General features: G+C 43.0%; 1 protein-coding gene across 2 annotated transcripts in view; it reads left to right on the top strand.

The window, feature by feature from the left end:
* LOC139542159 (mitogen-activated protein kinase 14A) overlaps positions 1 to 16,558 on the top strand; it is a 51,898-nt gene that overhangs the window by 3,314 nt on the left and 32,026 nt on the right. For both annotated transcript variants that reach the window (XM_071347251.1, XM_071347250.1), the window contains exons 2-3: positions 2,422 to 2,551; positions 3,851 to 3,909. In XM_071347251.1, coding sequence (XP_071203352.1) covers positions 2,422 to 2,551; positions 3,851 to 3,909 — 189 coding nt within the window. The remainder of the gene's footprint in view (positions 1 to 2,421; positions 2,552 to 3,850; positions 3,910 to 16,558) is intronic.

Below are 16,558 nucleotides of genomic sequence, written 5' to 3'. Positions count from 1 at the left end.
CAATGGTGACATCATTGAGGACATTTAAGGTTGCAGTGACACATCCGTAACCTGAGCGGGAACCAGATTGCATACCCGAGAGAATACTATAGACGTCAAGAAAGCCAGTCAGTTGGAAATAGGAGTGTGTGGGGGGGTCCGTTTCAATGACATCACATTTCTCTTGCCCTTCTTTACACTTTTGACATCTGTTTTACCATTTGAATTCACTTTTACTGAAGTGCCAGCCTGTTCTCAGATCTGTTTGTTCTTTTGCCTACTCCGTTGTCAAACAAAGCATTGGCGTCACAATTCCATAAGGCGTTGGCAAGAGAGAAGAAACAGACTGGGACCCAGTCTTGTGAAGTACTGGTAGGCATATGTTGTTTACTTGAAGAACATTTTACTTACTATGACTGAGATATGTGGTTGTCCCACCTAGCTACCTTAAGATGAGTGCACTTACTGTAACTCGCTCTGGATACGAGTGTCTGCTAAATGACTAAAATGTAAATGATGACATGTCTGTGTTGAGGTTTATTTTACCTTGGTAGGGACAGGTGAGCCCATGTCATTAGGTCTAATTTTCTAAATTACTAAAGTAATGTTGGCCTAGGTTTTTTTTTATACACAAATAATGGTTCCTGTATTACTGCTGCTGCTATACAACAACAGGACAGCATAATCCGTCAAGGATAATATATTCAAAGGTTTCCTTTTAAAATGGGCATAGTAGTACCCAGTATTACCTCCTAGAACCTGCTATGGCATTAGTATCATCTGCTGGATTGTTGTTGTCTAAGTAAACATCTGGTTGTTGTTTCTGTTGTGCTCCCCACAGCAGGTGGCGACTACTGTGCTGCTGCTAGGCAGAAAGGATTAACTGTTGACGGTCGGATTAGTGCTGTTGGGTTTTTAAAAAAACGGATAAAAAGACCCGGATATCAGATCAAGGGACATTTTTATATTACATAACATTTTTGCTTTTGTTTATTCAGAACGATTTCCTCCTGTTATGTGGGCACCACAGCTCACATACATACAACTTTATCTGAATGTTTTGCTTGTTGCGGCACTGGGACTCCTGACCTCCTTGGCCACAAGCGTTTGTGCACCTCTGCTTTGTACTATTACGTGTGTACAGCAGCTGACTAGCTTGGGTGCCAGTCTGTTTCTGCCCTCTTGCCAACTTCTTATGGAATTGTCATTGACAGCTATGGAGTTGGCAAGAGAGCACATAAGAACGCCCTAACCATTATAGCAGCTGACCACTCATGACTGGTTAGCAGACATTCAAAGGAAGAGGTAGTGAGAGGTAGGCTTCCCTCCCCCAGTATGTCATTCAGCCAGGGTGAATCTCAAGTCTTATCTGTGATTCTTTGGGTCGTCCCTCTCCTCGCCTCCTCAAGATGTCAGAGGAAGAAAGTAGAGCATTGGAGAAGATCCAAGATGAGATCCAAGGTGATTGTCTCCTCCAATGTATTCCTCACTTCCCTCTTGACTTTTTTGGAAGACAGTGAGGAGAGATTGACGCCACAAGGAATCGAGGGAAAGACTATTGAGATCTCCCCTGGAGAGAGACGTTCGGCCCCCAGCTTGCCAGCCATCTTAACGGAACGGCTGTGTTTTCATTCTGCTACCGTATTAAGAAGGGGGCAAAGAGAAGGGACATCAGGACACTAGGAAACACCTATTGAGATATCCCCAGAGATGCTCCTTCTCCCCCAGCCTGTCAGCCAGACTCGCCATGACCAGACAGCGCGGCTGTGTTTCAGGCTGTGTCCCAACTGTCACCCGTTACCCTTCATAGTGCACTACTACCCATGGACCCTGGTGATTTCTTTTTTTTTCTTCTTTTGCCATTTGGGATGATGCCTTAGTCTGAGGGATGACATTTTCTGTTTAGCTGATGTCTGTTTTTCTTCCTTACGTCAGCACCTCTTACATCACTTTATCTGGTTTCATGCAAACTTAGCCTTTTAGTGAGTCATTTTAAAATGTGTTTTTCCTGTGTCTTCTTGGAAAATTACAACCTGGCTGCAACAACTTGTTTTAGGCTGCAGCCTATGTCTTAAGCGGGGCTGTTAAGTTCCGTTCCTAGAGGCCCGAAACATTTCTGTTTTTTGTTTCTACCTGGTAGTTAATTGCACTTACTTGATGGCCCAGGTCTGAATTAGTCCCTGATTGGAACGAGATGATGAAAAACAGAACTGTTTTGGCCCGCCAGGACTGGAATTAAATAACCCTGGTCTAAAGCCTACAGAAGAAGATGAGTTATGTTTTGTCACATGCTGCTGATCGGTAATTTCAAATATTGCATATTATCAGTAAGGATTGTATTTATTTTCAGATGGAACATTTTGGGAGCGATGACTAGTATCTTATCCTATTGTTGTAGCCTAGTTGTTGCAGTAACTTAAACCCATATCACGTCTCCTCCAGCTCGTCGTATGATGAGAAGTCTGGTCTGAAGATCGCAGTGAAGAAGCTCTCCCGGCCATTCCAGTCCATTATCCACGCCAAGAGGACCTACAGAGAGCTACGTCTGCTCAAGCACATGAAACATGAGAACGTGAGTTTCATCTCTCTTAACTTCTTATGGGCAGGTGGGACGGTAGCGTAACTTCTTGTTAATCCAGTCACTGTGTCAGATTTCAAAAAGTCTTTACGGCGAAAGCACACCATGCGATTATCTGAGGACAGCGCCCCGCCTACAAAAGCATGGAAAACATATTTCAACCAGGCAGGTGCGCCACAAAAGTCAGGAATAGCGATATAATAAATGCCTTACCTTTGATCTTCTTCTGTTGGCACTCCAAAAGGTCCCAGATACATCACAAATGGTCCTTTTGTTCGGTAATGTCCTTCTTTATATCCATAAAAACTCAGTTTAGCTGGCGCGCTTCAGTCAATAATCCACCCATTTTCCCTCCATCAAAATGCATACAAAATGAATCCCAAACATTACTAATAAACTTTTCCAAACAAGTCAAACAACGTTTATAATCAAACCTTAGGTACCCTAATATGTAAATAAACGATCACATTTAAGACGGAGAATCGTTATTGTTTTTACCGGAGAAAAATACCAAAGAACGCACTCTCTTCCACACGCTTGGAAACGCTACAGCCAAAATGGGAGCCACCAAGAAAAACTACAATTTCTGGCTGATTTTTCCAAAAACCAGCATGAAACTCTTTCTAAAGACTGACATCTAGTGGAAGCCCTAGGAACTGCAATCTGGGAGGATTTTGCCTTATAATAAAAGTGACAGCCATTGAAAATAGCGGTAGGCTGAGTTTTTTTGGGGGGGGTGTTTTGTCCTCGGGGTTTCGCCTGCCATATCAGTTCTGTTATACTCACAGACATATTTTCAACAGTTTTAGAAACTTTAGAGTGTTTTCTATCCAAATCTACCAATTATATGCATATCCTAGCTTCTGGGCCTGAGTAGCAGGCAGTTTACTTTGGGCATATGAAAATAAAATGCCCCCTACCCAAGAGAGGTTAAAAGCAGCAGAACTGTTTTATGTTGCTGCTGCGATAAGTCTAGGAATATGTTGGTTGAAGTATTCCTCTGCTCTAGTTCCTCTTCCCTCTCTTTCTCTTTGCCCCTCTCTGGAGCTCAGTCCTCTCTCTCTCTCTCTCAAAGGCAGCAGAAGTATGTTGGCTATATTAATCATAGTATGCAACTGTGCTGCTGACTGAGATATCAACTGTAGGAATTTGTTGGCTGAAATATTCCGCTGCTCTAGTTCCAAGTATTCCAATGCTCTACTCTGCTGAAACCAATTCATTGTGGAGTCATGAAATCATTTGGGAGAGCTGATACAATCCTCCTTACTTGTTGCGTTGGCCTCTGTGTTTCAGGTGATCGGCCTTCTAGATGTCTTCACACCTGCTACTAGTCTGGAGGAGTTCAATGACGTGTGAGTTTAGTTGAAAATCTAAGGCCTACCGATTTTTCTTTTATCTACTGTATGTTCCTTTATCCCTCCATAACCGCCATTCACTCAGCCAATGCCTATTGACAGAGGATCAATGCCTCACTTGAAACACAATGAGTACACACAGTGCCTTTCTTTTCCCAGCAGCAGAGAGTAAACAAAGCCTGCTCTGCCTAGGAAACACCAGGGGTCCCTGTGTTACTATTTTCAGTAGTACTACCACATTTCCCTTCCCAACCTTGGAAATAGTTACTCACTGGGTTCCTTGGCTTCAGGCATTTACTGTTTGTTGATGTTGAAAGTCAGTGAGAAGAGGAAGTGGACAGATTGTTCAGTGAGTCAATGCTGGCCGACTGCCTCGTGTTTGTGTACTATGTGTGGGTGCCTGGCTGAGTGAGTGTCAGACACACAAGCCTAGACCTGTTGCTGCCTCTGCTGAAGGAAAATGTGCAGGAAAGGCCTGTCGTTCCTACACTTCCTACTATTTACCATGTTTGGCTCGACAATGACAGCAATGGAGTTGGGAAGAACACAAACCGATCTGGGCCGGGCTAGCTCTCTGGCAGCTCCACCATCAGAAGAGGCAACTGAAGTGTGCTCTCAGCTGCCCCACTGTCCCAGATAGATTAACACCCCGTACCACGGAGAGGGGGGAGAGAGAGAGAGAAGGAACAAGAGATGTAAAACAGCAGGGTTGCAGTGAAAGAAGTTCCTCTTACACAGAATGATAAATAGTAGGGCTGTCCCCGACTTTAAAAAAATAAATTCTTGGTCGACCGATAGTGGTCTGTTCTTTAGACTAATTGATTGGTCAAAATGTTAAAACATATTTTTCCATGTATAGACACACCCAATGTGTTTTAATAAAATCATCTATACATGCATTTTGATGCTTTAGGGGCACTGTTTGATGAAATAAGACAAATGACTCAAGGGAGCCAGAGATGAAGAAAACATCCTTAACCTGTTTCATTTAATTGATAACCACGATTTTGAGATTCAAAGATGTTAATCAAAATTCAATTAATCTAAATGAAAATGATACAAACCTAAAAAGTAACTGACATTGCCAACTATGTAAATAGGCAATGTAAATATGCAATAGGCAATAGCCTATAAAGCCCACAAATAAAAACATAGCAGCCTTCAGGTAGAAAATATCCTGATTTAAAATAAAAAATTATAATAAATTTTTTTTTTTTTTAATCCTAGAAATCACTTTGGGTGTGCATGGCTTGTCTGCAACTAACTTGGAACATTGTATCAATTGTTAACTTGGGTCCAACTGGAAGCTCACACTAGCAACATTGTAAAATATTCTGGACCCTTAGTTTCCCATGCCAGTGAGCTCAGGACAGAGACCGCTGTAGGCTATTTGTGCAAGGGATAAGAAGTAATCAGGTGTTTTATGATGTTTGCAGTGGATCAGAGCATTACATTTTTCCCTTTCACGCTGAGTGGTTATCAAAAAGGAGAGAGCTGGAAAGATTTTTCAAATACATTGAGGAACTATTGTCATTAACAATGGATGTAAAAACAGACTTTATTTGTTTGCTGTTGAGGATCCGCCATGCTGATCCTCAACACAGGGGCCCCTCGGGGGCGTGCTCAGTCCTCTCCTGTACTCCCTGTTCACTCGTGACTGCACGGCCAGGCACGACTCCCAACACCATCATTAAGTTTGGCGATGACAACAGTGGTAGGCCTGATCACCGGCGACGGTGTGACAGCCTGTAGGGGGGAGGTCAGAGACCTGACCGTGTGGTGCAAAGACAACAACCTCTCCCTCAACGTGATCAAGACAAATGATTGTGAACTACAGGAAAAGGAGGACCGAGCATGCCCCCATTCTTTTCAACGGGGCTGTAGTGGAGCAGGTTGAGAGCTTCAAGTTCCTTGGTGTCCACATCACCAACAAACTAACATGGTCCAAGCACACCAAACTAACATGGTCCAAGCACACCAAGACAGTCATGAAGAGGGCACGGCAAAACCTATTCCCCCTCAGGAGACTGAAAAGATTTGGCATGGGTTCTCAGAACCTCAAAAGGTTCTACAGCTGCACCATCGAGAGCATCCTGATGGGTTGCATCTAGAGGTCGACCGATTAATCGGAAAGGCCGATTAAATTATGGCCGATTTCATAACAATCGGAAATCGGTAATTTTGGATGCCGATTTTGCCGAATTTTAAAATAAATAGTATTTTCATTTTTTTTTTTACACCTTAGAGAGATTAAAGTAGATGTCACGCGTCAAAATTTGATTGATGACCCTATGTGAACTCTATGTGAACCCTATGTAGTGATGACGTGTGCATGTCTTCTGGTCAGGCAAGCCTGGTTAGGTGGGGGCTATGGGGTGAGTAAGGGCCCAGTTGACAGGTCAACCGTTAATGATTGATGACCCAAGCCTGATTTATGACCCTATGTAATGATTTATGACCCTATGTCATGTAGAAGGGTGCATGCCCAGGGGGGTTGGTGGGTTTGAGTAAGTGACCATGTGTCAGGTCACCCTGTTACTGTTTCTCACGGTTTGGGGTTGGTTAAGGCCCCTTATAAAGCCGCTGAACAATTCCTGTTTAAGAGTGCACAAGATCTTAAGAATAACCATGGAATTTGGGATCGGTACCAAAGAAGTGATGACGGTAACAACTGAAGCAGGCCCTCGGGTTGCCCATAGAGCAAGGGCAAAGTATCAACCAGCAATATATGATGCGCCAAAAAAACGTTTTTTAAATGTGTATAGAACCCAAATACCGCCAGCAAATGCTCTGACAGATCAAGTGTTGATGTCTAATGGCCAGCAGTGGGGGTATCGGTTTGATTACCTGGCCTGTAGAGTGACCCTCTATACGGTAGATGAAGGAGAAGAATATACAGACCAGACTGTAGGCTTGGAATATGGTGTTGAAGACTGGTCGGTTTTTCGCAAGGTTGTGTGTCCTGAACTGAGCCTTATCACCAAGGGGTATAGTGTGTTCACGGGCCACGAGACCCGTTGGGAAGGTACCCCAGACTCCTCAGGACAAATATTTCACAGGGTGAAAATACAAAGACAGAATGGCCGACCGTGCGGCAGCGTGGAGTTCTATATCGGCACCGAGGCAATCCGAAACCACAACCTTAGGGGTGGTGGCCTGACTGGGGATACCCGACTGCGTCTGCTTATTCCTTTTAAGAGTTGGGATGTAATGGAATTGAAAATGTTGCAACCGTTGGATGCTCTCTTTGTACAGAGCCAACAGCGTCAGAGCCTTGTTCATTTAAAGAAGTGCATAATATATACGAATCGTAAAGATTACGATGCAAAAGAGCCTCAAGAAGATACAGCGTCAGAAGAAAACTAAGTAAGCGGATGCTTTAACCCCGCCCCCCCCCAGATACCCAATGGCCTTGTTCTACAATAAAAAGAAAAAAGCAGCCAGTTCTTCATTTCAGCATACACCATGGATCTCCAGACCATCTACGAGGAAGCCACTACGTCATGGGGGCCCGACACTAAAGACTCTATGCCACGAAGCCCTACACTCTACGCACCCCTGGCAAGACCCGTGACACCCCCTACATTTACCCAGCCTGAGGATGTGTTTGATGGGGTGGCCAGTACTATTTTTGTGGATACAATCAAGGCCTCTGTAGCTACACTTTTAGACGTGGTGATTGGCGAATATATACGAGAAAAATGCATCGGCTGTGAGATCAATCATCCCAGCCAGCGTCGTCATCCTTGCCTCTACGACCCTCCTAGATACTACTTTTTCAATCATTTTGAGGAGCTGGTGAAAAGACTGTGGTCCTGCCGTTTTATACCAGCGCTGGTCATCGCCCTGGAGTCTATGGGTATGGTGCCGTCTATCCCTAGAGTTTACGGGGTAACCGAAGCCTTCCTACATGAACTGAAGGAGGCCATCTTCATCCACGAGAAACTCAAAGAAATCCGACACACCCTGGTGGACGACAACAAATACAGGGAAGCTGTGGTGTCTGATGTGATGCTTTTCTGGCTCAATAAATCCCAAGAGACCGAGTGACATTTTGTTTATTTAGAGCTATGGGTAACTATGTGTCTACGATGTTTGAGCGAATAAATACCTTTTGAGAGACCTTACATATGTTATGCATCAGATTATTGAAAATAAAGTGAACAAGGGATCGTTCTACACGACACACAATACCTGGGCTAATGTAGAGCGTTTGCTGAAAATGGAGCAAATCATGAAACATGTCCGACATACGGGCGAGAGTTTACAATGGTCACATATGGTATCAAGGCTTGTTGAGGATTCTGAAGAACTAGAAAAAACTTTGGCTAAGATTTTACTTTATTTGTTTGAACCACCCTTTAATGTGAATGTGTATCATATTTGTTGTTTATATACTTATATAGCAGACGTGTGTGTTTTAAAAATTCAGCGAAACAAACCTGTAAATCTAAACAATATATACAGGGTGTTGCATGCGGTGATTGTTGAGAAAACGGGGACTTGTATCTTGCAACAAATCCTGAATTGTCTGTATACGTAATAATTGTTGCATTCTTAAAATAAAAATTCACAAACTGAAATGTTGTCGTTATATGAAAGTGGCTCATTAACGTTATTGTACCTCAGAGAGGCAAGAAGGATGGCTGAGCAGCTGTTGAAAAACATATATTATAATCCCGCTAACCCCGGGTCTTATGGGGGTAAAGAGCGTTTACAGAGAGCTATAGTCGAAGAAACAGGTAGTCTGTTAAGCGATGCTAAAGTGAATGAATGGTTATCCGAGCAAGATGCCTACACTCTACATAAACCTGTAAGAAAACAATTTCCAAGAAATAGAGTTTTTTCTACGCATCCATTATCACAATTTCAGGCGGATCTATGTGACATGCAGTCCCTTGCCGATAAAAATGATGGAAATCGCTACATGCTAACGGTTATAGATATTTTCTCTAAATTAGCCTATGTAAGGGTGTTAAAAAATAAGAGCGGGGCAGAGGTGACCAGGGCCTTTGAATCGATCTTGAAGGCAGGAGGCGCACCCAAGAAAGTGCAGACGGATGGCGGAAAAGAATTTTTTAATAAAACATTTCAGAAGCTAATGAATAAGTATAATATAGTACATTTTGCTACAGGCTCTGATTTGAAAGCTTCGGTTGTGGAACGCTTTAATAGGACTTTGAAAGAGCGGATGTGGAGATATTTTACAGCTCACAACACCCACAGATATACAGACATAGTTCAGGATTTAGTAAACGGGTACAACCACAGCTACCATAAGACTATACGTATGAAGCCCTCGGAGGTCTCTTCGGAAAACTCTTTTCAAGTCTTTAAAAATATGTATGGTTTGTTCCCACTTCGCCGTAAGAAAAAAATGACTTTTAAATTCCTAGTGGGTGACTTGGTGCGTATATCAAAGTTGAGGGGTGTTTTCGACAAAAAATACGAACAAGGCTTTAGCTCGGAGTTGTTTACCGTTACCGAATGTCTGCCACGCATTCCGCCGGTCTACAAATTAAAAGATTATGACGGGGATCTTATAGAGGGATCTTTTTATGAGAAGGAATTACAGAAGGTCCAGTTGGGTAAAGACAAAGTCTTTCACGTGGAGGAGATTCTAGATCAGAAGAGAGAAAAGGGTAAAAAATGGTTGCTGGTCCGCTGGAAAAACTGGCCTCAAAAGTTCAACAGTTGGGTATTGGAGCAGGATGTGGTGGAGGCAACGGGGATTAATTTAAACCCCTAGTCATGATAACTAGCGCATCATTCGCGTGTACACAGTTGGGCATCATGGAACACAGCGGCTTCTACCTGACTCTCCCCAGTAATGCGTCGGCACAGATATATCGTAATAATCAGAGTTCGAAGTATACAACCAATTTTCCAAAGCCTATAGAGTTATCAGAGGCTTGGGAAGTAGGTCTCAGCGAGATTACATACCCCCATAGTTGGTATAATATCAAAGCTAAGGACCGTGATTTTTATTGCAAAAGGTTATCGGAACCTGCGAAACTTATTAAGCTTAAAAAAGGTTTCTATAGAACCGTCGACAGGATCGTCTCAGAGTTGAATGAACACCTAACCCTGAACAAGATGGAAATATTCCTATTCTACAATCCAATCCATAAAAGGATACAAATCTCAGGGCCTGCTAACGGAGGTATAAAGACCAGCGGTAATTTATCCTACATGTTGGGGATGGGTCCCAATAAATGGACGTATGTGAACGATAAATTATTCCCATTCCCTGCGGATATACATGCAGGCTTTTACAACATATTTGTGTATACCGACATCATAACCTATCAAAGGGTCGGAGACACATGTGTGCCCCTCCTGCGAACAGTTCATATAGACGGTAAGGATGGGGACATAGTCACTGTCAATTATGACAAGCCGCACTACGTACATGTCAGCAAGAACTATATTGAAAACATTCTGGTTGAGCTTAAAACGGATCAGAACGAAAACATTGAATTTACTTATGGTAAAACGATTGTAAAACTCCACTTTAGACCCACCAAAACCTCTCTACATATATAATAGCTGTATTATATTTATAAACATAATACAAATAAAAGAGTTATGGAGCACCATCAGCTCGACCCTAACCGTTATGTTTCATACTATGTGGATCAAGTGGGTAATGGACTACCAGGATATCATGGAGCGCCGACAATGTATGGTTCGGGGATAGGAGGTATATTCCGTAACCTCTTCAGGATGGTTTTACCGTTTATGAAGAGAGGCTTCAGCATAGCCAAACCACATTTAAAATCAGCGGCTAAAAATATAGTAAGTGAGGTTGTAGCCAATGCTATGACCCGAAGGGCGTCACCAGAGGTGGAGCATCAAGAAGGCTCGGGGCTTATGATATTGTCTCGAAGACCAAAAAAGAGACCCCCTGGTTTAAGGCGTAGGCCGGCACCTAAAAAGCGGCGGTTAACTGTTAAAAGAACCTCAGTAAGTCAAAGACGGGGTAAAGTGAGGAGGTCTGTACCAAAACAGGCTAAAAGAATACTAGGAAGTATTTTCTAAAAGAATAAGTGACATGGCTCTTTTACATCGAATGTCCTCTGAAGCTATAAAGACAGAACTCGATCTTTTCACGGCACCGTTAACGCAGCATTCAATAGATAGATCCAGTTATGTGGAGATAGCCCCTCTCTCTGCTATTACCGATAACGGGCCTATCGAATTTTTCATACCAGGCCATGGTGACAACTATCTGGACCTCAACAACACCTTGGTGCATTTACGTCTAAAAGTGACCAAAAGAGATGGGTCTAATATTGCAGGCGATGCCAAAGTGAGTCTCATTAATTACCCCTTGGCCACCATTTTCTCCCAAGTTGATGTGACTTTGGGTGAACGCCTAATCAGTCAAAGCAGCGCTACATACCCTTATAGAGCCATCATGGAGTGTTTACTAAACTACTCCGAAGACACTCTCAAAACCCAATTTAGCGCCGGGCTGTTTAGCAAGGATACTGCAGGAGCCTCTATGGAATCGACAGACCCTTCCACCGGTGCAAACAAAGGACTAGCGGCACGAGCTCGCTACTGCGCCGAATCTCGAGAGTTTCATTTGCTAGGCCCTATACACTCTGACATTTTCTTTCAAGAACGGTTACTCTTAAATTCGGTTGATTTAAGATTAAAATTAACCAGGGCCAAGGATGATTTTTGCCTGATGTCTCCCCAAGACGGGGATTTTAGTTTGAAAGTGTTGGGGGCAACCCTTTTTATTAAAAAAGTATCTGTATCTCCGGCCGTGCGCCTGGGTCACTCACATGCTTTGATGAAAGGAAATGCCCTTTACCCTCTCCAAAGAATTACCATGAAAACCTTTAGCATACCTGTGGGCAGTAGAATCTGCAGTCAAGAAAACCTATTTCTAGGCCCTTTACCTAGATATGTGGTTATAGGTCTGGTTGATCACGCCTCTAATACGGGCAGTTTAGATAAAAAAACCTTTAATTTTCAGCACTTCAATGCAGAGTATGTAGCGCTCTGTCAGGACGGACGTCAGGTTCCGGCGAAGGCTTTCCAACCACAATTTAATAACAACATATCTGTGCGAGAATTTTACAATCTATTCCTGGCTACAGGGCGACATCTAAAAGATCTCTCTTTACCTATTGACAGAAATGATTTTGCAGAGGGTTACACGTTGTATGCTTTCAATTTATCCCCTGATGATGACACCTCAGGAAATCTGTCTGTGGTGTCCCAAGGGAACCTCAGGCTGGAAATGCGTTTCCGTACACCTTTAGCCTGTACAGTTAGCATGATTGTTTACGCATGCTCTGATTCAATCTTGGAAGTGAATGCCCGAAGACAGGTCTTAGTGGATTATTATTAAGGACCTTTGAACAAAGACATGAATACCCAAGAGTTGGACGGGCTCATGAGCCGCTTGATTGGAAAACAATTTTGTGGAGTGTTGGCTTGTGATGAATTACCTATTGAGATATGGCCTGAGAGGCCTGCAATGTTTATTGTCAATACCCATCCTAAACACATGCCGGGTGAACATTGGCTAGCTATGACATTAGAACAGGAAGGTGGAAGAAAAATCTCAACTTTTTTTGATTCCTATGGCTTTCCCCCCGGTTTTTCCCATTTCCCTAAATCTATTAAAGATTTTTTGACCCTAAACGGTTCGAAGATCTACTACAACATCAAACAAGTGCAAGATAACCTTTCCACTACATGCGGTCACCACTGTGTATTTTACCTGTGCCAAAGAGCCCGGGGAGTTTCTTTTGAAGATGTAATGTCTCTTTATAAGGATGATTTAAGAAGTAATGATAACCTTGTAGCTTGTTTTGTTAGAAAATATCAAAAGTGTTCAAATGTGTGTCCTTTAAGAACGCGTAATCAAGGCGTATGCTCACGTCATATGTTTCAAGAATGTCACAAATGTTAAAATGCTTATTTTTTCAAATATTTTTTTTATTGAATTTAATCATAGTCATTCAAAAGTCATTTTCAAAAGGCTAACCACCCGAGAGATCGGGATTAGGAAAAGGTCCTGAGACGTTCAGGGGAGTAAATGAGTTATCATCATCGTTTTCATAGGGTGGAGGTGTTGTTGGGTCATCTTTAGGGGTGCTGTATCTCGTTGAAGGCTTTTGTTTTAAAGCTTGAATCTGTTGACGAAGCTTATGGTTGGGTACACCCGAGAGGGGAATGTTGAGGATTGCCAGGGCCTTAAGAAACTGACGCCATCCTGGAGGCCTTCGGTCCTCAGCAACCTTGTGGGCAGCCGTGGTACTTTTAAGCAAGTCCTGCATATGGGACCCCCTAACCACAGAGCCCTGAAGGATAAACTCTCCAGAGTCGTTCCAAGCAGCTACCCCCTTTGAGTCTTTTTATCTTGTTCATAATGTATTTAACATTCTTCCTGTTACGTAACGGCACATGTGTCAGTAGGTCATGCATAACTTTATCTTCAAATGGCATTTGAGCTTCACCAGACATATTATCTCCACTAGGTAAGATCGCCAGTACAGGCCTTACAGGGGCATGGCTATAGCTAGGTTCGACATCTGTTAAAGGGTCCGGTAGGGAAAGGGTTAAATGGCTAGTCTCTCTCTCCCCTTGTTTTACCCGAGTCAAATACCTTTGCATTAGGTTTGTGTATTTTTGAATCTTATCATAGGGGTTCAATCCTTTTCGGTTCAAGACATCCTTCATGGCCGTATCCAAATCATTTTCAGCTGTTTGTCTGATATTTTCAGGACCCTGCATTTGTTTTTTAAGTCTATCCAACTCTTGTTGAGGCACCAAGTACATTTTAGTGGCCATCACACCGCGTGTTCAACCCCCACGTCTGGCCGCAATAAGGCTGGTGATGAAGGGCACGGCTATACTTAGTAAAGGCAGAAGAAAACCCCCAGACTGTTGTATACTATGTCTTTTCTTTTGAAGACTGGCCCTTTTATTGGCAAAGAGTTTGATCGCGGTCTTTTGTCTCTTTAATTTTTTCAATTGGTTCAGGGTGAGTGGAATGCGTCCTTTGAGAAGATTCAAAGCAATCTCACATAGGGCTAATATGAGATCTGAAGAACAGCGACCCAAGATGGCCTTCCGTTCTTTAGCTGTAGACCCAACTAGCCTTCTCAAGAGGGGGAGGTTTCTTTTTAAACGCAGAGACATAGCGTTTACTTTTTAGGAAGGTATGCAGCAGGCCTCTCCCCCGGAAACAGCCCTGTACGTAGCCTAAGGTGTTCTGGAGTATTTGCTTTTAAATCCACGATTAAATAAGAAAATGGCTCTTTGGTAGCGTCCTCATAGCTCTCCATAAAGTATGATTTCCGTCCAGGGTACATCTGCTGAGCTAGAGTGCTAATTTGCAGTTTGTCTCTAGGATTTTTAAACAATACCATGTAGTTGGCATTCAAGCTAATGGTCCGACTATTTTTACCTTGGTGAAACACATTCTGGACCAAGTAAAGCACGGACAGGTTTCTATGATGAGTATATTGGGTAAAAGCTCGTGCAATTTCGGGGTGTTCGCTACCAGCAAATAGCATATCGTCCAAAACCAGCAGATTATTTACATGTGGGGGGAGAAGTTCATCATCAGACAGAGAATCGGGTATTCCTTCAACAAACTTGATTTTTATTGTCTTCAATAATTCATCATACAGAGGTTGGTAACATGAATAACACCATACAATATTGTCAGGCTTTTGAGATAACACATGTTCAGAATTCTCTAAAATACTTTTTACAAAAAAAGTTTTACCACTGTTTGAAGGGCCTGCAATTAATGCTGAAAAAGGCAATTGTAGACGGGGGTCAAAACCCTCGACAGCAGTCATAATATCTTAAGCTTTAAGACACACTGGGGCTTGTAGCATAAGTCAGTAGCCAAAGGGCAATGTGGTACCGTCAGGCAATAGCTGTCTCTTGTCATAGACTACCCTGAATCTTTTAGTGAGTGGTGCGTTTCTTAGATGGAACCCCTTTTTATCCCTCACTATTTTGTTGTAGGAGCTCAAAATCTCTAAGTCACTATTCTTGTCCTTTACGAACCCCTCGACCAAGCGCGTGATTGATTCCAAGTTTACACGCGGGGCATTTTCATAGTTTTGAGTCACGCCTTTGGCTTTCAACACCACGTGATTGGCTTTAGTCCTAAAAGCATAGCTTTTTGGACCACATGAGGACCATTCTGTAATATGGTCACCCTCTTCGAGTTCACTCGTTAAACCCCCAAGATAGTTGCTAAGTGGGGGGTTCCAATCCCCCGGTTTGCTTACATAGACCACAGAGTCTGTGTCGTGGTAAAGAACCCGCCTCTGAAGCTGTTCCATGAGGGTGTACAGTTCAAGTCGGCCATAGGCTGTGGTAAATGCTGCAAGAAACACATTTACATTACCCGGGGGTAGAACCCACTTTTGGTGGCGCCTCCATTGCACCAAGGCAATGTCTTGACTCAAGAAGGAAAAATGTGAAATTTCGTATTGGTCCGAAAAAACAAATTCCAAAAATTCTTCGGGGTCTTTAATGATCGAAGTTGTTAGCATATTGCATCTCTGCGCTAATTTCCCCCAAAGGGAGTTCAAGTACAATTTCGACACATTTCTTTTGGTTTTGTTGACCTCTATTCTGTCAGGGTCAAGAAGTATGCCTTCTCTGTCATGGTAGTCTTGAATGTACTGGTCTTTACGTTCTTGATCTGTGACCGATGCAGGATAGCCTGAAGCCATCTGCTTGCATCTCAAGAAGGTTTTGATGTACTCTTTAAAAAGTGTGTCTGATTTCCTGGAAAAGTTCCACACTTCAAAGATTTTGGCCACACGATACCCCTTCTCTAAAGCCTTAGAGAATTCTACAGTGACCCATACACCGGTCAGGGCTCTTTGTTGATCTGAGTGATCACAGGGGTTTTCCTGGTTGTTGTTTTCACTGCATGTGCGACAAAGGGGAAAGAAAAGTTTTCCTTTAGTACCCTTGTAAGGCAACACAGGTATAAACAGCCCCCTAGGAGGGTAGACAGTCGCTTTGATTAAACCAAAATAATTTTGGGGTTCGTCAAAGTCGCTGTGAATAATTTCAGGATGCCCTATAGGATAGAATGAGGAACTCATTACATGAGGATATAGGGATGTAAAATCTACATAGCCTATTGTCTCGTCGGGTTGAGCTACATAACGCAATGTCAAAGCATTGGTCCGGCCTCCAAACAAGGCCTGTCGCGGTTCCAGGGGCTCTGGAGGGTCATAATGGGTAAGGAAGGCCTTAACACTAGGATCCGCCTTTTTGAGGGCTGTCCATTCGTGCTCCCACAAAACCACAACTTTTAACCCGTAAGTAGCCTTTAAAGAATTCAGTTTGTCTTAACTCTTGGTACATTTCCCCAAAAGTCTTTTGGGTTAGGACACACAAGGCCTGGGGGACAAAGCATAATTTACAACCGTGGAAGAAACAACCGTTGTACTCATACACTGTCTCAACCCCGTCAATCTGTGTGTATCCATCTACATGGTAAGGCCCAAAAGCCTTCTCCCCCCGATTCAAAGCATGTTGGATAAAAATATCTTTATCCTGGGCCAAGTACTCCAACCATTGAATGGAACCACTAGAGTAGGCCTTGAATTGGCGTCGGTAGTTGTCTGGCGATGGGATA

Source organism: Salvelinus alpinus, chromosome 17, assembly GCF_045679555.1.
Source record: "Salvelinus alpinus chromosome 17, SLU_Salpinus.1, whole genome shotgun sequence".
Classification (NCBI taxonomy): domain Eukaryota; kingdom Metazoa; phylum Chordata; class Actinopteri; order Salmoniformes; family Salmonidae; genus Salvelinus; species Salvelinus alpinus.
This window is presented reverse-complemented; position numbering and strand designations above follow the sequence as displayed.